This window comes from Anser cygnoides, chromosome Z, assembly GCF_040182565.1.
Source record: "Anser cygnoides isolate HZ-2024a breed goose chromosome Z, Taihu_goose_T2T_genome, whole genome shotgun sequence".
NCBI classification, from domain to species: domain Eukaryota; kingdom Metazoa; phylum Chordata; class Aves; order Anseriformes; family Anatidae; genus Anser; species Anser cygnoides.
The window spans coordinates 64327519-64349880 of record NC_089912.1 but is presented as its reverse complement, the minus strand read 5'-3'; the positions used below and the strand labels follow the sequence as shown (position 1 = coordinate 64349880).

At 58.9% G+C, this 22362-nt stretch overlaps 1 protein-coding gene across 1 annotated transcript; it reads right to left on the bottom strand.

Moving 5' to 3' along the window:
* Window positions 1-188: 188 nt before the first annotated feature.
* On the bottom strand, window positions 189-21072 carry LOC106036398 (receptor-type tyrosine-protein phosphatase kappa-like). Its single transcript, XM_066987649.1, has 31 exons — window positions 20736-21072; window positions 15425-15637; window positions 14767-15009; window positions 14151-14387; window positions 13451-13693; window positions 12972-13214; window positions 12222-12464; window positions 11486-11776; window positions 11184-11281; window positions 10209-10401; window positions 10011-10122; window positions 9579-9825; window positions 9390-9429; window positions 8711-8813; window positions 8480-8547; window positions 8106-8248; window positions 7883-7970; window positions 7619-7692; window positions 7176-7212; window positions 6326-6423; window positions 6025-6141; window positions 4954-5111; window positions 4740-4875; window positions 3844-3993; window positions 3590-3689; window positions 3186-3265; window positions 2671-2805; window positions 2124-2249; window positions 1841-1998; window positions 1458-1593; window positions 189-1048 (listed from the first exon to the last, which is right to left on the bottom strand). The coding sequence occupies exons 1-31, from the start codon at window positions 20836-20838 to the stop codon at window positions 974-976; spliced, it is 4488 nt and encodes a 1495-aa protein (XP_066843750.1). The 5' UTR covers window positions 20839-21072; the 3' UTR covers window positions 189-973.
* Between the last annotated feature and the right edge of the window lie 1290 nt (window positions 21073-22362).

The window sequence follows — 22362 nt, the reverse complement described above, 5'->3', positions numbered from 1 at the left end:
AGAGTCATGCTCCCTGTAGGGTGCTGAACTAACTGCGCCTCGTTGAGAAGCCCCCTACCACACAGGCATGGTCCTGTGCCCATGCCTTGGCCAGAGCTGGGGGACCCATGTGCTCTTAGCTCCTTTGCAGCCCCCATGTCAGATCGAACCTGGAAGAAAAGTGAAGATCAGAGCTCATCACCACCATGGCCAGCACAGAGCCTTTATTGGTGAGACACGGAATAGAGTATGGAGTCAACCTTGGCTCTTGAGCAGCAAAGGGAGAGGCAGTCTCTGTTGTGCAGCAGCCTCTCCTGGGCAGTAACCTGCAGGAACAACGTCCAGGGATCTGGGTTGGTGCTGCAATCTGGGACTGCCACGGTGGAGCCAGACAGGCTGGTGAGGGAGCCTCTCTGGAGCTGGTAGGGTTGTGGCACCTGGATCAACGTCAGGAAGACTGAGCTTCAGAAAGGGGGCTGTGAGGGGTGGAAAGGACAAGGATAGCCTTCTGGGGTGGTGGATTGTCTCTCTCCTGGCTCTTCATAGCCTTGGGCATCATGCTTCTCCCAAAGCAGGACAGGTGGCTTGTGCTCCTCAGCCCTGTGGATCTCACAGTGGTTTGGGGCTCACCTGGCTGAACACGGTTGGGGTGTTGGTGGAGCTACCCTGAAGGGATAGGGGAGCCTGGGTGGGGCAGCTGGTTCTCTTCATCCCTAGCGTGGACGTGTCAAGTACTGGTGCCTTTCCTCTGACCTGCCTGCTCGGGCTGTGGTGCTAAGTAAATTCCTGCCCAAACTCTGGTTCCTGCTTCAAAGTCTGACCACAATTTGGAGATGGTCCAGCCTGTGCTGTGCAGCTGCAGAGAACTCTTGGAGTGGCTCATCGGAAGAGTAAAGCATCTTGGGGCTGTGCACACCCTCCTTGTCTCCTCTGGTTTCCACTGTTTCCTCAAGAAAGCTGAAGTCCTGGCCAGAGATGGGCTGTGACCATGACTCTACTTGAAATTGCCGTAGGTTTCAAATGAGTTCAAGTAACTGAGGGCTAGTTCATAGCAGAGCCTGTACTGCTCCTGTGGACAGAAGGATGCGCATGAGTATGTGGTGCCCAAATGCCTGTCATGGAAGGCCAGCCTAGCTGCCAACAGCCCCCCGAGCAAGCCAGGCAGAGGTACAGCCCCCTCTCCTCCTCCCAGTCACAGCCCACCTTCCCCCAGTGAGGAATCACAAATGTAGGCTTCTGTGGATGAGGACTGGGCTGTAGCCAGCTGATCTTAGAAGAACCAGCACCACCAGGTGTCTGCTGCTCACTCCCATCCAGGGTGTGTATACCGTGATGGCCTCGAGGACCTCAATGGTCCATGTAGACCATGATGGTCCTTGAGGACCTGGATGGTGTGGTGGGTGCAGGACAGGCACCTAGGCACAGACCAGTTCTTGCTCTGGTGTTGCCGTCCCCATCTGAGTTTGGTCAGCACCTACCACGTCTTTAATCAGCTGTCTGCGGTGCCTCTTCAGCATCCTCACAGCCTGGGATACATCAACCAGCCCCTCGCTTTGGATCTGCTCACACAGGAAACTGGCAGCACAGAAGATCCCGCTCCGGCTGGCACCATCCCTGCAGGGGAGAGCAAGGGAAGTCACTTCCCCTAGATTTCCTGCTGTCCCACTAGCCATGCAGGCCTGAGGCTCTCGGGATGGTCCTGCACCAAGGAGGCCTCCATGGGGAAGCCTTCCTTCCTGAACACAGCTGAACTCATGTCCACATGTCTACCCTTCACCCGAGCTGAGAAAGATGTGACTTGCTTTGAAGGATACGGCCTGCACTCTGTGCCATGACTGCTGCTCCAAAAGACATTGCTCACCAGCAAGTGACGAGGATGTGCCCATCCTGGCTCTGCCGCTGGTGCGTCTCCACCTTCCCCAGCAGGCTGATGATGGTGGCAGGGTGCGGGGGAAGACGCTGCTTCATGGGCCAGTCCTCCAGTTGCCAGAACCGGACTTCCACCGCAGCCTTCTTGGGCTAGTAGGGAAAAAAGACAGTGAGTCGGGTAGAGAAGAAGCCCACTGGCTTCACTGAGGAGAGGCAGGACAGCGTGGGCCTCATTCAGCCTTGAACACAGGGCCATCTCTGCGCAAAGAGCCTACCTGCTGCCTGTTGGTGAGGGCGAGTGTCCAGACTGTGAAACCAGCTCCAGGCTCCTCTGACAGCAGCTGGACGTGGAAACGGCCGTAGATGGCTTCGCCCTGGGTGGGCCAGACCTCCACGTACGTCTTGGGGGAGATATATGCATGGTCACACAATGCCCCAACCGACCCACACACGGAGTTCAGCAGCTCGTGTGGGTGCACTTGGGCCAGCCCCTTGCCTACACGTGGGTGCTCTGCCTGCTTTGTGCTTGGGACAAATCTGTGAGGTTGCAGCCAGAAAAATAACACCCCTGCAGAGATGATACCTCGTCAGGGGAAGCAAAACCAAAGGGCTGCCCCTGTTACTTCTTCCTGTGCCCATGGGGACGCCCCACCACTGTTATACCAGTTATACCACTGGGCTGGGACCGTTCTCAGGGCGCAGCCACGTGGAGCCCACAGGCTTGCAGCTGGTCCCCATGGCAAGCAGGACCCTGGCAAGGAGAGCTGCATGGGGGGGGCGAAGGCAGAAAGCGTGCTGCTGGGAGAGGGGAGGGCAGCTGACCTTGTCCAGTTCCTGGAGCTGGTTCAGCACAACCACCGCTGTGCAGGTGTAATCCCAGACCAGAGCCCAGAAATCCACCAGCGTGCTGGAGAAGGGCAGCTGGGTGATGATCAGTCTGTCCTCCTTGGTGTACGTCTGCAAAACACACCGGTTGGGGTGTGCGTGTGGATTTAGAGGTCATGCAATCCACAGACACAGCAGTGCCTGCAATAACCACATTAGGCAGCCTCCACGATGCCGAGGGCTGGGCTGGGAGGCTCTGCAGACCCAGGGGCAGAGCCCGAGGAGATGCAGAGCACCCAGCAGGTGAAAGGCAGTGGATTTTTAGGCTGATCATGGGAGCCATCTCCTGGCAGCAGGGCCCCAGCCGCTGCGAGACAGCCACTGTGAAGAAGCCCCAAGGCTGGGACCCCTCGAGATGGGGTGACAAGGTCCAGCCCTGCCTCAAGCAGTGGTGCCCGTGGAGCCTCTGCTGCCCCCAGCAGCTCCAAGCCCTGCTGAAGCTGGAGCCTTACGTTGGCAAACACCGCGTTGATGTAGCCCGGCGAGCCGTCAGCATTCAGCGAGGACATCAGGATGGGCCGGCAGGAATCCGCTGCGGAGGCAAGGGGCAGAGAGAGAAGAGATGAGCCATCCTCTGCCCGCACAGAGGGGGATCTAGGTGGGGAAAGTCCTGAAGCAGCAGTAAATCCACCCTCCCGACTCAGTAGGCCACGGTGATGGTTGGACTTGATGACCCTGAAGGTCTTTTGCAGCCTAGATGATTCGATGGTACTAAGTATCGCCAACAAAAAGTGATGCTTGGTACCCTGGGCAGAACGCTCCATCCCCATGGTGCTGGGGAGGCAAGCAGCATCATCCCCCTTGCTGCTCTCAGGAGCTGGGTCTTGGAGAGAGGGGCTGCCCAGCCCTGCAGTACCTGGCAGGATCCCTGGTTTGCGGTTCTTGGGCTGGTTGCTGGGTTTCTCTGCTTCTCTGCATGGCAGGAGCTGGAACAACTCGGAGAAGTTCTGCACTGCCTGTAAGGGAAGATTCAGCTTAGCAAGTCCGGCCTCTCATCTCCCTTTCCACCCTCAGCCACCCCAGAGAAGTACTACCAACATCTCCAGACCGCAGCTGGGTGAGGGCTGTGGCAGCAGGCCCCAGACCCAGCGCGCCAGGTCTTGGTGGTACCTTGAACTCCTTCTCAAGGACGTTGCTCTGGCTCTGGGTCTCAGCTCCTTGGAGGCAGCGGATGTGGCTGGCGACGCTCTCCACTGGGACCCCAGTGCTGCCGCAGAGCAGGCCTTCGAGCAGCACCTCGTACAGGAAGGCATACTGCTCCTGCGTGGGGACACGGGTCAGTGCACCGTCTGGAGCAGCTCCACGGACAGCCCTGGGACTCCAGAACACAGGCACTGAGACTGCTCTGCACTGACATCGACCTGCACCTGGAATGTGCCAGCTCCATCCTTCGCCTCCCTGCTGGACACCTCTCAGTGCATGCAGCCCTGCTCTAAGGAGCAACCAGCAAATGCAAAAACCCAGACAGGAGCATCTTTCTGTGGTTTAATGTTTTCTCTCAGACACCAGACTCCTGCTCAGAGGAAGAAAGCTCAGAAAACCATTGCACTAGTCCTCCTGCAAGTAGCTGGATGGTGCTGCCCAATCTACAGGTTCCACCATAGGGTCACAGCACTGAACAGATCGTGAGGACATAGTCCCTTGCCCAAGACATTGCTGCCCAGAAGATGCCAGGCAAACATCCCAAAAGCCTGAAGGACACATCCTGAAAGCCACAGATGCATGCTCCTTGCCTATAAGACAGCCCTTCCATGCCAGACTACTGGTGCATGTGAATGCTGCTGCTGCTGCCACTTCGGAGAGTCTCAGAGGAATGTGGCTCCTGCCTAGGTTTGGACACCGTGCTGAATACAAGAACACACAGTGTCCATCACCTGGCAGCTCCAGTGCCTGTGGCTGAACCATGCAGAGCGTGTCCACTGTGGCTTGGTTCACCACATCCCTGGGAAGGGTGGGAAGCACGTCTGCAGCCTGGCAGCGTGCAGGGAGCAGGCGACTCTCCTCACCTTGGTCTGCACCATGCTGACCCGCTGCTCCCGCAGCTTCTGCACACAGTGAAACACATCCACCTTCCCCTCGGCCTTCGCCATCTTCAGGAGGAAGTCCATGGCGATGAAGGTACCTGTCCGCCCGATCCCTGCGCTGAGAACACAGAAAAAGAGAGGTTGGTGCTGCCCTGGCCAGCTTTGCTCCAACACCCAAGCATTCCAGTCCCAGTACCTGCAGTGCACCAGCACAGGGCCAGCAGGGGCTTCTGACTCCCTGTTGTTCACTTTCTCCACTAGGTAGAGGAGCTGGGCAGGGTTTCTGGGCACCCCGTGGTCTGGCCACTGCTGGTAGTGAAATTGTTCCACCACTCGTGGGAGAGGACAGCCTGCCTGAAAAGAGGGAGACATGGCTGGGAGCAGGAGCCAGCCTGGAAAGTTGTGTGAAGCAACTGCATGTTGACAAACAGAGAGAAGGCACGGCAGGGTTGCACCAACACCCAGCCTCCCCCCAGCACCCCACCACAATGACTGCTTCACCAGAGCTCATCAGACAGCAAAGGGTATGCTGAAGACTTTGAGCAAATTCACCAAGCCACAAGATTTGCTTTATTCTCTGCTTCCCCCTGCTGAGAGCAGTGAACTCAGAGGAGTAAATGCAGTGTGTGTCCCAGAGAAAAAATAATTACAATGTGGAGTCTTTCCATAGTCATTGAAAAGCCCCTGCTTCCCCAGATCAGACACTTCCTAAGGCTGATACTGCACTGATATGAATATAGTCACATTTGTACCAGCCCATCCTGATCTTTTTTTTCCTGAGCATCACATTCACTTGGCCAGAGCTAATAAACTGTTATGTCCCCCATCAGGTGCTCTTGGAGCTTTAGCTTTCAGCTGGACTTTGTTCTAGGTAAGGCAAGAATATGTCCAGCTGCAACATCTCTATTTTGTATGTTTTCCCCTCCTTGCATCTTCTTTTGTTCCTGTTTATTATCTGAGGTATAACTTCAGCAGAAATACCCGTCCTGAGAAGTGTTCTCATGTAAGTTACCTTAAACCATAATCTCTCTGTTCAGGTTTAGGAGCTGCAAGGCACCATGGTGCTTCAATGGGGACTGTCTGCAGACTGCCCCAGGTGACAGGTACCTGTCTCATCATCCCAAAAAGCCTGGGGCTGGTGCCCTGGGACAGAGACCAGCGACAGCAAAGCTGACCTGCTACTGCTGGAGACCAGGCAGGGCTGACCACCAGCTGCTGAACCCCAGAAGCACCCTGCGTCTCCATCACAGCTACATGCCAGTCTTACCTTCTGCAGGCAGAAGATGCGTGTGACAAGGCCCGTGGTGGTCCTAGTGTTGTTGAGCGTCACGGTGAAGTCCCCGTAGACTTGCTCCTGCTCTGGCCAGTACTGCTCACACTTGGTCTGTCAACAGCAGCGAGACTGCTGAGCACCAGGAAGCTCATTCGGGGAGCGTTACAAGCCAGCACTGGTGCGGAGCTGCTCCCTGCCCTCATCGAGGGCTGCACTGAGAGCAAAGCAAAGCAGGCAAGGAAACCTGGGCACTGGGGAGACCTGAGCTGTGCAGAGGTGGAGATGGTTTCTGTACCTTGTTCTGCTCCACTAAGCCCGTCAGCATCACAATGACCGAGGTCTTCTCCTGCCAGACCATCTGCCAGAAATCCACCACCGTCCCGGGCAAGGGGCCTAGAAGAGAAAGAGGAGAGCCTGGTGTCAGAGCCCAAGCCGTGGAGATGCTCCCAGGCTCCTGGGCTAGGGGTAGACTCGTATTTCCCTCTGCTCAGGACTGATGCTGTGCAGCCTGGGCATTACAGGGTACTGGGCACCCCAGCTTCAGCACCTCTGTTAGAAAGCGGGACAGGAAAGAGGGAGGGCAAGCAAGCCTGGGGTATGCCAGGGATTCACAGCTGCTGCAGGAGTTTCCCTACCCAGATCCCGAAGATGACCAAGAGTTCCTCCCATGTTTAGGGTCCTATTTCCTGCAGAGCATTTCAGCAGCTTTGCAAGGAGCCTGAGACCCCCTCACTGCATGCTGCATGGAGCAGACCGACGCGCTGCAGCTCTGTGCCGTTGGAAGGAGCCTGACGCTGAGGACAGCACTGTCAGACATTTGCAGGTTTGTCCCTGCCACGCCAGCCTCCAAAGGGGAACAAACCAGGCTTGTGGGGCCCGTGTCCTTAGCTTGGGCAGTGCAGGAGCTGGCTCACAGCCTCCTCCTGTGGTCAGACTAAGACCACGCATGTCCTGCAGCAGCTGTGACCACCATAAACAACAAAAGCACAAGAGATAGAGGGCCCTGGACGGAGTCCTTAGCAGCTCCTGGGCAGCTGTCCCAGCTCCCCACACCCCAGGGGGTTCAGAGCACGGACTGCCATCTCCTGGACATGAGCAGGGCCCTGTGCCAGCTCTGGGGAGTTTCCGGGGCTGGAAGCACTCACCTTGAGCTGCAATGAAGAAGCGTGGACTCCGGTAGCTCTGTGAGGGAGAGGTTCAAACAGCTCCAATCACCCAGGTTAAACATTTAACAAGAAATACAAGAAACACAAGGTCCATCCCCACAGGTACCAGAGCCCTCAGCACAATATATCCCACAGCACCAGTCCTGGCCAGCATGGAGAGCAGGTGCCCAGGGGCTGCCTCTCCATCCCTGTCCCTTTCCTACTGTGAGCAGGTCACTTTTTATTGGGGATGAGGATGGTGCACAAACCCAGAGTGCTGCAGGCAGCTCAGAGGGGACCAGGGAGAGCAACACCCCCAGATCCGCCAGCATGTGAGGACAGCAAGTGCCAGTCCTTTGGGGACACCCGTGTAAGCAGGGCTGCCCTCTAGAAAGCTGGCACCTCTCCTACCCTGCCCAGGGCAGCGATTCCTCACTACCTACATCCACGTAGCTGGCGTTGATGTAGTCGTTCCCCGTGTCTGCAGAGGGTTGCAACACCACACGGCAGTGGTCATCTGGAAGAGAAGAGAGGTGGGAGTCAGCGGGCTGTCGCTTTGGGGCAGCAGTGAAATGACTGTTTCAGGAAGAAGGTGTAATTCAGGAAGACCCAGGGCTCCCTGCTCCTTTCTCAGCAGATTTCCAGGCCTCAGGACCTGCACTGCCCAGCCACCCCCAAATGCCTGTGCCAGCCCCCAGAGAGCTTACAGGGAATGATGCACTTGTAGCGGTTCTTGCCCTGGTTACATGGCTCCTTCCCAGCATCGCAGGGATGCAACAACGTGGAGGTCAGTTGCTGCGGAGGAGGAAGACGAGCTCCGGATTAGCCCAAGTTCTGGGGCTGGCTGAGGCTGCCTGCATCGCGTGCCCCACGGGGAGCCGGGACTGCACAGGCAGTGTAGCCAGATGGGAAAGCAAAGCTAAACCAGACCTGATACTCTGCCATCCGCCCGGCACCGTGACTGCTGGCTGATTCATCCTCTGTTCGCTCTGCCTCTATTTCTGCCCTCTTAAGCTTCTTCAGAGCCTCCAGCAGTTCCTCCACTGGGATCTGTGTGGTCAGCTTGTTCACACCTATGGGGACCACCAGGAGAGAAGGTGACCTGACAGCTGGGAGTAGGACCCCACCAAAGCCCAGGCTGTCCCTCCCCATCCAGGTCCCCCTATTTGGGGATGTGTTCCTTTCCCCATACCAGCCAATTCTGACCTCCCTTGGCCCTGTAAGGACCTCACAGTGACTGGAAGCACCCTGCCTGCACTTTTAATAGGCAGCCTGTGCAGATGGGGCCTCTGCTGATACTGCACCTCCTCGACATTTTCTCAGGGGGATAGTGCTGTTGCCTTCAGACGCTTTTGAACCATTGTGCTTTCGCCTGCAAAACACCAAGAGAGGCCCTTGGACACGCAGAAGATGGAGAGGAGAGGAGGTTGCCAGTGTGGCAGCCCTGCTTTATATCAGGGTTCACCCTGGCTTGCCCGAGGCCCTGAATGTCCCATGGCAGCACAGAGAGCAGAAGAGAAGAGGCACATACTAACCTGAAGAGCAGGAAGAGCAGCAGAATCCCCAGTGCCAGAACTACCATTGTCACCACAAGTGCCGTCAGCACAGACGTCTTCAGCAGAGGCGCCGGCTCCTGCCCTGCAAACAGCACAGCTCAAGATCAGGCCTCTGCAGAGACCAAATCCAGAGACCTCACAGGGTTGTGGGGAGAAAAGCAGCTTCCCTCATCACCCACCGCAGGCTCTGTGCTGTGGAAAAGTTAGGGTTGTGCGGGAGTGGGTGTTTGCTTGGTGTGAAGCCCTTCAGGATGGGCTCATAGCGTGTCAGCGTGCCTCTATGACTGTCCCCAGGCATGGCCAGAGCCAGGTGAATTGTTTGAGTTTTTTGGGGTTTGCACTTGTACTAGGGCAGCATTAGGACTGAGATGCAATATGAGATGATGACATGGAAGCTGTGCAGGCTCCAGCTGTGCCACGAGTGCCCAAGTGGCCTCAAGATCCAGGGAACATCCAAGAGGATGAAGGTAGCATCTGGCTATAGCATTACCCCAGGGTATGGGAAATGAGAGGTTTGCTGTGCCCCCACAGGGAGCTCCTGCACTCGCCAGCTCCTGTCCACAGCAAGTTGCCAGGCTGGGAAAAGGGAGGACGTGGGAGAAAGCCTTGGGCACAGGGCGCGGGGTGAGCCAGCCCCTCAGCAGAGGAGCCCACTTACCCACAGAGAAGCTGTAGCACACGCAGGTGAACGTCTCCTCCTGTTGGGAGAAACAGGAAGGAGAGTTCAGATGGTGGCCACCCAGGCCACCAAACACCCCGGCCATGACCGAGGATGCGGGGGACGCTGCCCTGCCCAATCCCTGGCTGGCAGCGTCCCCAGGGAGCTGCAGCCTCCCGCCACGGCTACCTGCTGGGAGCGCCGCACGAGGCGGAGGAGGGCGGTGTAGTCCCAGCCCGGGCGCAGGGGAGCGTTGTGGAAGCCGTGCCCGTGGGTCCCGTCGCCCAGCACGAAGGCCGTGGGGGCGGTGAGGTTGAGCACGGCGGCCACGTAGGCGTCGGGCGGGCGGCTGGCATTGAAGGGCTGCAGCTCCCCCGAGCAGGCGCCTTCCAGCGCCGTGCCATTGTGCGTCGCAGCCACGAGGAGCTGGTGCTCGCTGCAAGGCAGGGCTGTGAGACGGGGACGGGGATGGGGATGGGATGGGGATGGGATGGGGATGGGGATGGGGACGGGGACGGGAATGGGGACGGGGATGGGGAAGGGAAGAGCTGGACGGAGGCAGCTGCAGGTGACAGCGCTGCTCGGGGCTGTGCAGAGCAGAGCAGCCGGGGCTGCACTCACCTGCCCGCCTCGGGGACCCAGGTGATGGGGCGGAGGGGAAGCACGGCCGTGCCTCGGGATGGGGAGATGTCGCGCACAAGGCGGGAGCTGACATCAGGGGGGTCCGGGGTCTCTGTGGAGGAAGACCCAGGGGACGAGCATCAGCAGGAGGCACGGCGAGGCAGGGCAGGAGCAGGGGCAGCGCACACAGACCCTTACCCGAGCTGTTGGTCTGAAACTCCTCCAGCAGTGCTGCCCCGGCCCCGGCAGCCGTCAGGCCCCGCACGGCCACCGTGTAGCTGGTGCCAGGGCCGTGCGCAGGCAGCGGCTGCTCCGTGACGGAGCTGCTCAGCATCAGCCGCTCGACCTGGAGGAAGCCGCCGTCCTGCGGGCCCCTGGTGGTGACGTTCAGCTGGGGACAGGACACGGAGCTGGAGGGGAACGTGCCCACCGCACAGCCTGCCATAGCCCAGCAGCGCTGCGGTGCTCCCCACGTCTGCACCCATCGCAGTGCTGGGAAACTCCCGGAGGGACGCCAGCGGGAGCCTGGGCCCCACGCGTGGACCTCAACGCACACCAGAGGAGGAGAGGAGGGAATTTGGAGCCAGCACTCAAAACAAGAGCAATCTGCTGCACCAAAGATACCACCGCAGCAGCAGCAGCAGATGGAGCTGCTCAGAGCACACTTCTGCTCTCCAGGCTGGTTGGATTTCCAAGGCATCCTCAGTGAGGCATGAGTCACATCTAATCTCCACAGGGCTACAAGTTGGGTGCTGCACTGGCGCCCTTACTCCTGCCCCCAGCACTGCAAACCACAGCCTTTCCTGTTCCAGAAACCAGAAATAAGGCCCCAGGAAGCACAGGAAAGCCCGTGAGGCTGTGCCGCCAAACACGTCACAAAGTGCTGCGCACAGAGCCCCAGCATGTGCCAAACCACAGGCTGTGCAGTGCTGGGGAGGAAACCCCCAGGCACAGAGCACCCGCAACCCCTGCAGGCAGCACGGCAGCAGGGGAAACATGAGAGGGAGGCAGAAATGCTCAAACGTATCACAGCAGCTAGAAAATCAGCCAGGAGGGTGGATCTCAAGGTCCTCAAGGATTTCCCATGGTCTGCCCACCTGCCTGTGCCCAGCACCCAGCCCGAGGCACCTGGCGAGGCGCGGGGCCCACGGGCAGCCCCCGCTCCCCTGGTACCTGGTATCCAAGGATCTCCCCTTTGCAGGAGGGCAGCGCCTGCCACCGCAGCGTCCCCGTGCTGGCATCCAGCCACAGCCGTTCCGGCTTCTCGGGCACTGGAAGCACAGCGAGACGGGGTCACACACGGGGACACCCACCAGGGGCTGAGCCTACAGCTGGGTGCCTGCGGCTCCTGGTGCCAGTGGGGAGAGGGTGCTCAGGATCAGCTGCTGGGTGAAGAAGACATTTATCTGCCTCCTCCACCTGTGAAACAGTCCAGAAATGTCCCTTCTCTCTTGTACTCCCCTGTGGACACCTACCTGTTTCTTCTGTCCTGATCACCCATGTGAATAGGATCGTGCTGGGGGGCACTGAGATGGTGACACTGTAGTCAGTGAAGGGCTGCAGGTGGTTGCAGGTAAATGTTCCATTTTGGCCGTGCAGAATCTCCTGTCCTGTGACCTCCTCAGCCTCACAGGGAGGGGAGGAAGGCCCTGCCAGCCTGCACGTGGCCTGCATGCGCTGGCAGGCATCAGGCGGACTGCAGGTCCAGTTCAGTTTGATGCTGATGGTGGAAACCTCCAAGGTCCCAGGCACAACCTGGAAGGCCTCTGTGAAGGAAGCATTGCACAAGAGTCACTGCCTTGCCTTCCCTCCCCCTGGCACCCTTGCAAGGGTGCTGCGGTCTGACAGCCCTGCTCCCCCCCAGCTGCAGGGAGAGGAAGCCGGAGGTGACACTGCCCACGCCAGGTCTCCAGCTGCAGAGCTGGAGGTGTCTGGATCACGGTGTGCTCGGAAGCTGGACGTGAGCTTTGCATCACTTCTCACTGCTTGAGGCAACTTCTATTGGGAGCAGACCCCTGGCTCCGTCCCCTTGCTCCCTGGCAGCGGGCGCAGCCCCTCGGGAGGGAAATGCTCCCGCAGGCGCTGGCCCTCTCGCCACAGAGTGCACCTGCACCCGGCCGGGAACATCCGTGCGTGCCTCTGGAACAGGGCCAGCGCGAAGGCAGGACACCGCCATCGGGCCCACCCTTCCCTCTCAAGTCCCTCACTCACCCACACACGTCAGGGTCTGCCACTGATCCAGAGGCTCCCAGCGGCCAGTGCTTCTCCTCACATACCAGAACCTCTGAGGAGTTGGGGAGCCTTGGCTTGGGGTAGGTTGTACACAGGTGATCTTCGTGGGAGGAGGCCAGTACCCTTCAGGGCACCTCACCGTCACCATGTCATTGAGGATGTAGGATGCCCGTTCTGGGTCAAAGATTAATCTGGGGTCCCACTGGGGCTTCTGGCATTTTCCTGCACCAACAAGAAGGGAAGGTGCTAGCAGGGCAGAGGCTGGCCGTGCAGGGCAAGGCAGGGGACGTGGCAGGAGATCCCTGTCCTGGCACACTACGGTGAGGGATGGAGCTGTGGGACACGATGTGGAGCACCTTCCTGCACCATGGCCCCAGGAAGGGGATGGGAGCAGGAAGGGCCCCACGCTGCTTCCCCAGCCCTCCCGAGAAGGCCCAGGAGGAGCAGGAGCTCCAGGGGCTCTGGGCGCCCTCGTCCCACATGCCGGGCGCTCCAACCTGGCCCCTGGGCGCAGCTCCAGCCGCTGTCCCCGGCCGGCTGCCGCAGCCCCCTCCTGCCGGGACCCTCGGGCACAGAGGCTGCCACCAGACCCCTCCCTGCCCAGGCACCCCTGGGGACCGCGGGCGAGCCCTGGGCAGGTGCAGGGGCTGCCTCCCACTGCCTTTGGGATCACCCCCTAAATCCTCTGGCACACAGGGGCCCCAGGAGAGCTCCTGGCCCCTCCCTTACCCACGCACTCCACCATGGAATGAATGCGAGTCCAGGCACCTCCTGTGCCCTTTCCCATCCAAACTTCTCTGTACACAGGTTTCCCAGTGCTGATGGACTGGACTTCTCTTGAACATTTGATGTGGGTGAAAGATGGCTCGAAACCCTTGGGGCAGCTCAGCATCACTTCTTCGTTCCTGCTGTACACCTCCTGGTCTGGTGCCAGACGGAGCCTTGTGTCCCACGAGGGCTTTTGGCACATTTCTGGCAGAGGTAAAAGCAGGTGAGCAGCAGCTGGGGCTGGGGCTGCCCAGGGAGGGGTGGGTGAGGCTGGGCCACCGTTTGCTTGGGCAGTGGTCTCAGGTATCAAACCCAGGGAGACCGAGGGATGGGGAGCATGGGCCAGGACACAGTGGGGATGTGGGAAATGCAGAGAGGCATGGAGGGGTAGGACTGGAGGACAGGGCTGCAGAGAAGGTAATTCCTGCCACCCCACGTACCAAGGCACAGCACAGGCTCCTCAATGTGGATCCAGGCACCTGTGCTGTTCTTCCCCAGCCATGTAGTTCTGTCTGCAAATCCAGAATATCCTAATGCCTGCACTCCCCCTGCACATCTGACGTGGGTGAAGGACGGCTTGAAACCCTCAGGGCAGCTCAGCATCACTTCTTCGTTCTCCGTGTACACCTCCTGGTGTGGTGCTAGACGGAGTGCTGAGTCCCACAAGGGCCTTTGGCATGTTTCTGTCCAAGGCAAAAGTGGGTTTACTTGGGGTGTGGGTGATGAGGTGAGGCAGGGTTTAGTTGGGGTGTGGGTGATGAGGTGGGGCAGGGTACCGCCAGCTGTCGGCAACCACCAGCAATCCCTCCAGCCACCCAAGGGAGATGGAAGGCGAGCCGTCCAGCTGCCATGACGTGCCCCCCAGGAAGCCTTGTTGGGAGGGAGAGGGCTCCCCTTGTCACTTGCCCATGAAATCCCTTCTCCACCCTTCTTTCCATGCTCACTCTTTGCCCCCCACCACATCCCACGGCCGGCAGCTTCCCAGGACAATCCCCCCTGCAGCAGGAGACCCCTCCAGCCGCTCTTTGGACCTGACCCCAAGCCCAGCTCAGGCTGCCCTTCACCTCGCCGTGCCATGGCACCAGAGGAGCCGCCGAGCCACGGGGCTCCAGGCGAGGCACCTCCTGTCGCCACACTTACTGATGCACTTTATGGGGCGCGCAATGCGGACCCAGCGTCCCAAGTTGTTTCTCTGTGTCCAGGTACCCTTGTGTTCCCCTGTAGCCACAGCCTGAGCTCTCCATACACATTTAGCCTGCTGGAAGGGGAGCTGGGAACCCTCAGGACAGCTCAGCTTCACTTCTTCTTCCTCCTCATAGACGTCCTGCTCTGGTATCAGACGAAGGTCAGGGTCCCACTGGGGCCTCGAGCATTTCACTGTCAAAGGCAAATTTGTGTGAGAGTGGGGACAAGGAGGCCAGAACCAAGGCCGTGAGGAAACTTGAGGGGTGCTGAGCACAGGACAGCAGCGTCTGCCTGGGCACAGTGGCGGGGGAGGGCGCTCCGAGGGGGGAGGACAGGGCAGAATTTGGCCTCCGGGCTACTGCCTCGTGCCCTGCACCTTCCCCACGAGCCCTGCGCACCGCGGACATACGTGGGCTCGCGCCCTGCCCGCTGCGTGCTGCTCTCCTGGCCCCGCAGCCCCTCAGCATCTGGCAGGTCACCGCAGCGCCAAGCAAGGGCTGGGGCAGGCAGTGTCGTGGCTGGTTCGGGAGCGTGAGGGCAGAGAGGGGATGGGGAGAGCTGCCCCGCTTACCCACGCACGCTACGGGCTCCTCAATGCGGGTCCAGGCGCCTGTGCCGTTCCTCCCCCACCAGCCGACCCCAAAGACAGGTTTTCCAGAAGTTACTCCTAGGAATTCCCTCGCGCATTTGGCCTTGGTGAAGGAGGGCTTGACAGCTCCAGGGCAAGACAGCCTCAGTTCCTCGTTCAGTGTGTAGTTGCCTTTCCTTGGGACAAGCGTGACCCTTTTGTCCCACAGGGGTTTCTGGCATGTTCCTGTTGGGGAGAATGCGTGACAGTCCTCCTTGGGGACGGGAGTGCTCGGGCAGGAGGGGGCCGAGGCTGGGCCATGACGGACTGCGGGGTTGGTGGGGTCGGCCGTCGGCACGGCGAGGAGACGCTGCGGCCCCTGGGTGCGGGACAGGAGCCCAGCGGGGCTGTGAGGTGCTCAGAGCGAGCAGGGCTGAGGGCAGGATCTGGCCGCCGCCAGCGTCCCCGTGGCTCAGGCAGACAGGCCGCAGAGGCAGGACAGAGGCAAGGCCGGGGCCCGCTGGGGGCTTCTGTCCTGGCCCAGCTCGGAGGCTGCTCCCGGCCGGGGCCATCCCAGAGCCGAGGCCAAGACATCCCCGTGACAAGCCCTGCTGATGGAGACGAGCCCGCAGCAGGGGAGAGCTGCTGCCCCCCGACTTACCTGTGCAGGTCAGGTGCATTTCCATGCGATGCCACGTTCCCTGCATGTCCTTCACCTCCCAAGCATATTGATAGGCTGTCAACGCACATCTGATCACAGCAAGAGGAGGATCTTCCCCAGTGAGGCAGCTCAGTGTCAGCTCCTCCTTGTCCCCATAAATCTTCCTCTCTGGGACAAAGCGGAGGCTTGGGTCCCACCGGGGCTTGGGGCATCCTGCACAGAGAAGACGGAGAGCGCGTCGGTGGGATGGGAAGAGCCAAACGTGGGCAGGACTCCCAGTGCCTCCGTGCGCTGTGGCTCATGCTGCTGCTGCGGCCGCTGATGGACCTCTCCAGGGGTTTCTGCCTCACCTCGCAGGGCACATCCCGGCAGAGGCAGGGGTAACGCTGCACAGCACGTGGGGCTGGCTCCTTCCACCAGTCTGGAGCTCCGGGAGCGCTCAGAGAGAGCAGGGAAAGGAGCACGGGGCTTCCGGCCCTGCAGGGATTCGCGGCATCCCGCGAGCAGGGAGACACTCAGCGCACGTTGCTCTTCACACTGGGGCCGTGCAGCCGGCCGCCCACAGGCCCCAAACACAGAAAAGGGGTCGGGTGAAGCTTCAGCGAGGCCAACACGGTGCAGAAGGGCAGCTGGCAGGCTTTGAACAGCAGGAGGTGAGATTCATGTTTTGGGAAGCTGTGCTGTGGAGCGGGAAGTGGCAGCACGGGGCAGCATGCAGCTCACAGCCGGGGTGTGCGGCCCCAGGGCCTCCTTTGGCTTTCCTCCGCAGCCTCCCTTGGGCTTTCGCTGCCCCCAGGATTTCCTCGAGCCCGTGCTGGCAGCTCATTTCCATTAACACAACGCCTTTTGTTTGAACAGAGCCTCATGCACAGCCGGGTTGTGCAGCCACAGGGAGCTCCTCCACAGCCTCCATTGGGCTTTCGCTGCCCTCAGGATTTCACAGAATCACAGAATCGTCTAGGTTGGAAGAGACCTCCAAGATCACCTAGTCCAACCTCTGACCTAACACTAACAAGTCCTCCACTAAACCATATCACTAAGCTCTACATCTAAACCTCTTTTAAAGACCTCCAGGGATGGTGACTCAACCACTTCCCCGGGCAGCCCATTCCAATGCCTAATAACCCTTTCAGTAAAGAAGTTCTTCCTAACATCCAACCTAAACCTCCCCTGGCACAAGTTTAGCCCATTCCCCTCGTCCTGTCACCAGGCACGTGGGAGAATAGACAAACCCCCACCTCGCTACAGCCTCCTTTAAGGTACCTATAGAGAGCGATGAGGTCTCCCCTGAGCCTCCTCTTCTCGAGGCTGAACAATCCCAGCTCCCTCAGCCGCTCCTCGTAAGACTTGTTCTCCAGACCCCTCACCAGCTTCGTTGCCCTTCTCTGGAGTCTCTCGAGCACCTCCATGTCCTTCTTGTAGCGAGGGGCCCAAAACTGGACACAGTACTCAAGGTGCGGCCTCACCAGAGCCGAGTACAGGGGGACAATCACCTCCCTAGACCTGCTGGCCACACTGCTTCTTATGCAAGCCAGGATGCTGTTGGCCTTCTTGGCCACCTGAGCACACTGCTGGCTCATATTCAGCCGACTATCAACCAATACTCCCAGGTCCTTCTCAGCCAGGCAGCTTTCTAACCACTCGTCTCCCAGCCTGTAGCGCTGCTTGGGGTTGTTGTGCCCCAGGTGCAGGACCCGGCACTTGGCCTTGCTGAACTTCATACAGTTGGCCTCAGCCCATCGCTCCAGCCTATCCAGGTCCTCCTGCAGAGCCTTCCTACCCTCGAGCAGATCGATACACGCACCTAACTTGGTGTCGTCTGCAAACTTACTGAGGGTGCACTCGATCCCCTCGTCCAGATCATCGGTAAAGATATTAAAGAGAACTGGCCCTAGTACTGAGCCCTGGGGGACGCCACTAGTGACCGGCCTCCAACTGGATTTAACTCCTTTCACCACGACTCTTCGGGCCCGGCTACCCCGGCAGTTTCTAACCCAACAAAGCGTACGCCAGTCCAAGCCAAGAGCAGCCAGTTTCTTGAGGAGAATGCTGTGGGAAACGGTGTCAAAAGCCTTACTGAAGTCAAGGTAGACCACATCCACAGCCTTTTCCTCATCCACTAAGCGCGTCACTTTGTCATAGAAGGAGATCAGGTTCGTCAAGCAGGACCTGTCTTTCATAAACCCATGCTGACTGGGCCTGATCGCCTGCTTGCCCTGCAAGTGCCGCGTGATGGCGCTCAAAATAATCTGCTGCATGAGCTTCCCTGGCACTGAGGTCAAACTAACAGGCCTATAGTTTCCCAGGTCTACCCTCCAGCCCTTCTTGTAGATGGGTGTCATGTTTGCTAGCCGCCAGTTGACTGGGACCTCCCCTGATAGCCAGGGCTGCTGATAAATGATGCAAAGCGGCTTGGCCAACTCTTGAGCCAGTTCTCTCAGTACCCTCGGGTGGATCCCATCTGGCCCCATTGACTTGCATACATCTAAGTGCTGTAGCAGGTCGCCAACCATTTCCTCGTGGGTTGTGAGGGCCACGTTCTGCTCCCCGTCCCCTTCCTCCAGCTCAGGGTACCGGCTATCTAGAGAACAACTGGTCTTGCCGCTAAAGGCTGAGGCAAAGAAGGCATTAAACACCTCAGCCTTTTCCTCGTCTCTCGCCACTAAGTTTCCCCCCGCATGCAGTAAGGGATGGAGATTCTCCTTAGTCCTCCTTTTTGTGTTAATGTACTTCTAAAAACATTTTCTGTTATCTTTAACAGCAGTAGCCAGATTGAGCTCCGGATGGGCTTTGGCCTTTCTAATTTTGCCCCTGCACATCCTTACAACATCCTTATAATCCTTCTGAGTGGCCCACCCTCTTTTCCAAAGATCATAAACCCTCTTTTTTTCCTTAAGCTCTAGCCACACCTCTCTGTTCAGCCAGGCTGGTCTTCTTCCATGCCGGCTCGTCTTTGGGCACGTGGGGACAGACTGCTCCTGAGCCATTAAGATTTCCTTCCTGAGGAGTGCCCAGCCTTCCGGGACTCCTCTGCCCTTCAGAACTGCCTCCCAAGGGACTCTGCCAACCAGTGTCCTGAATGGCTCAAAGGCTTCCCTCCAGAAGTCCAAGACAGCAGTTTTACTGGTCCCCCTCCTGTCTGCGCCAAGAATAGAGAACTGTACCGTTTCGTGGTCAATCTGCCCAAGACAGCTCCCAACCACCACATCTCCCACCTGTCTTTCTCTGTTTGTGAGCAGAAGGTCTAGTGGGGCACCTCCCCTGGTAGGCTCACTAACCAGCTGCATCAGGGAACTATCTTCCACGCTCTCCAGAAACCTCCTAGACTGCTTCCTCTGAGCTGTATTGCATTTCCAGGATATGTCTGGGAAGTTGGAGTCCCCCACGAGGACAAGAGCTGCTGGCAGTTCAATTCCACTAACACAAGGACTTTCAGTTTGAACAGAGCCTCATTTTACCTAGTGCTGGGCATTTCTGCTACGGCTCCTGGGCGTCTGCTAATGAATCACTGTGCAGTGGCAGGCTGGGGTGACGGGAAGGGGCCAGGGCCAGCCTGCCAAACAGAGCCAGCCCTGCAGGAAAACATCCCCTGCAAGCTTCTCCGCCTCCTTCCTGGGCGCAACGGGACTGTAAGGGCACGAGGCTTTTGTCCAGGTGTTGAGGAAAGCTCTGAGAGAGCCGTGCAGAAAGACGGCCAGGGGACAATAGGACAAAGGGACAATGCAGCCTGCTCAGCGCACAGAGCAGCGCTGCGCCACACGCCCCGACCACATCCTCTGCCGGCAGCGTTGGCACCGCGCACGCAGCGCTGCCTCCTCCCCAGTGCTGGGACGCAGATTTGTCATCTTGTTTCCTCAGCGCGTCCCCAGAACCCTGCCCGCCACCCCCACTCCTTCGCTCCCAGGCGCATCGCCTTGCCTGCAGCTTTTCAGGTAGCGGTGCTCAGAGCTGGGGCACGGGTGAGGCTGGCCCGGAGGATTTGGCACGCGGGAGCCCTGCTGAACGGGGACAGCCCCATGCTGCCTGTGCCATGGCTTGAGGGGACTTTTTTTGGCGTTCAGACAGGCACAGCAGTGTGCCGCAGCTCATCCACTCTCCCCTGGCATGTTCCCCTCTTCCTGATTGTACCCTGCATGTGCCCACATGCTGGCAGGGCTGCCCGTGCCTCTGGGTGTGGCCAACAAGTGTTTGTGTTTCGATTCCTCTTTTTCACAAACACCAAGGTGCAAACTCAGCAATACCGTCTCCGCTGCAGGCAACCCCGGAGTTCTCCTAGGATGGACAGGTGACCGAGACGTGCAGAGTATACAGAGGGCTTGCCAGCCACCGTGTGCTCGCTGTATCCTGCAGCTGAGTCCTGGCCTTCATCTGCTCTTGTGCATCGTGCAAACAAGCTGGAGAGCCACGGCTGCACGCACTGGCCCAGCCGGACAGCTTTGGTGGAGGATTTGGGAAAGGGGCAGGATGTCTTCTGCTGCAGGCTTTGCCCTTGGTTTTCCAGTGACGGCGTGCTGTGCTCACACTCCCTGTACCTACAGGGGCACAGCTCCCCTGGCCTGTGCCATGCAGCACAGACCCTGCCGTCCCCCAATTGGCTTGAGTTCAAATCAGCACCTGAAAAACCCAGTCCCATTTTTGGGCCCTGGTGACAGCCAGGGTCCTCGACTCGCGGGCTCCTCCAGCCTGTGCCAGCCCAGGGACATACATACAGCAGGTCCGTACAACGTGAGCACGTGCTAATTGAACGTTTGTTGCCACCCAGATGCAGCAAGGTTAGTTTAGAGACAGACTCCCGGTCAGATGGATGCAGAACAAGGCAGGGTGATGGTCCCCAGACCTGGACTCAGGCCCCAGGCGGTGCTGCCCCGGATGGGTTCACCATCTCCTGGAAGCTCACATAGCATCTGGCCCTCCAGACATGCAATTAAACGGCTCTGCTGAGATTAAAATGTCAGTCCCACTTCTCAGTTTTGCTGACGGATGCTGGAAATAGCAAAACAACCTCGATCCGCTCTTAGAAAGCAAGCCTTGCTGCGAGGTACCCCTGTGGGCTTCGCACTCCGTCGTCTCACCCCGTCCTGGGCTGCAGAGCCTGCTGCTGTACAGGGGGAGCTGGGGGTTGCCTGGTGCTGGGGGGCCTCACCCCACCACTCCCCAACCGATGCCCTCATGTCTCGGTCCCTGGCACGGACATCGCCTCCAGCCTCTGACAGAGCTGCTGTGTGCTGCCGGCGGTGACGGTACACGGCGAACGTGCAGCAAGGGAGCAGCAACACTTTCTCTTGCAGGGAGAAGAGCGACCACCTCTTACCTGTCTCTTGGCGATTTTCTTCGTCACCGGTCACATCCTTTTCCATCTCTTCTGCTGCCAGCAGAGGCATGAGGGCCAGGAGAAGGCTCCATCTCAGGGCCATGCTCCCTTCTCTCCCCTGGCAGGACCAAGGGTTCGTCCCGCTGGCCACCGCTCAGAGCGCCCGCCCGACTGCGAGATGTGCAAGCACCGAAAGGAAGCAGGCAGGCAGAGCAGCTGCATGCGGTACGAGAGGCTTCCTCATTGGAGAGGGAACCTCTGCGGGTGTCAGCACTGCTTTCGTTCTTCGGAGCACCGGGGCAGCTTCACACCCGTTTCACAACCTCGCAGCTCTCTGAGTTCTGGTCTGGGAGGCCGTTTTTGGGCTCTTCGATGGGAGCAGCCACTCGACACAATGCCTGAGCCGCCCCTCGGGATGGGCAGCAGCGTTCCCAGAAGGATGTGTGAGCAGCCTGGCTCTCCGGGACCGCGTTTCTGCAGGAAGATGGAGCTTCCACACTCAGTAAAGTCATGCAGAGACTACATCAGCACAGCTCTCTCCCCCGTTAATGTCTGATAGAAAGAATTGTGGAAAAAGGCCACCAGAAGGGCATAAATGGTCTTTGAGACCTGGTGGTGCACGCTTGGGCAGGAAAGCCAAGGTGCTGGCTGGGTGCTTGAGCATAGGCTGAGAGCAGATGCTGGGTGACACGCTGGTGACAACCACGGGGACCCGCAGCGTGGGTGCCATGGCAGTGATCCCAGGCCCTGAGAGCCTGTCCGGTGGTAGGAGCCTTGAGGTGTTTTGTTTTCTCTAATGGAGACTTCGGAGTCTTCCAGTGTAGAGGCTCAAAAAATATTTATGGAGCTGCGAAAGCAAACCACATCAGTAGGAATTAAGTTCCCCTTTTGGGGGAATCTTTGGAAAATAACTAGGAAAATTCAGTATGTCAAAAAAAAAAAAAAAAATCCCCTAAAAAAAACCCCACATCTCCGGGGCCTCCGTTGCAGTGCTCCCAGTGCTAACAGCCTGACCTCTCCAAGAGTCCTACATTACCCCATATAAAAACCTCAAGTGCCCGAAGGGGAAGCGTGGCCCCCGTGCTGCCAGGAAGCCCTGTGTACTTGCTCATTCTCTCGCTCTTCACACTTCCCCTTGCTCCGCGTCGGAAAAATCCGGACTTGAGCACAACTGGGCTCCGCGCAGAGGACAAGGGGGTGTCGCAAGCCACCGCTGCCTCCCGCGGCACGCCAGGCGTGCTCCGGTTACGCAAGGCCAAGCCAAAACTGCAGAGGCAGCATCTGGCCTCGTTTCAGCGCCTAGGACACCACAGGTGACCCTGGGCTTGTCGGGTTGGCAAGTGTCACGGCCACCCCGCTGTCACCGCGTGGCATCCGTGGCACAGCTGGGAGGGTGAGCAGCGTGCGTCTCGTCACCTTCCCGCGGTGAGGACCACATCCTGCCGCGGGGCCACCCTCAGAGGTGACAGTAAGCAGCTCAGCACTCGCGGCCTGGCACCAGAGCTCTGCCAGGTGAGGTGAACCCAAACACCCCCCTAGCTTTGTGAGAAGGATCTGTCTCCTCTCAGTTCTTCATGCTCCGACCTACCAACACCACAGATTTTCGGGGGCAGATGTGCAGTTCATG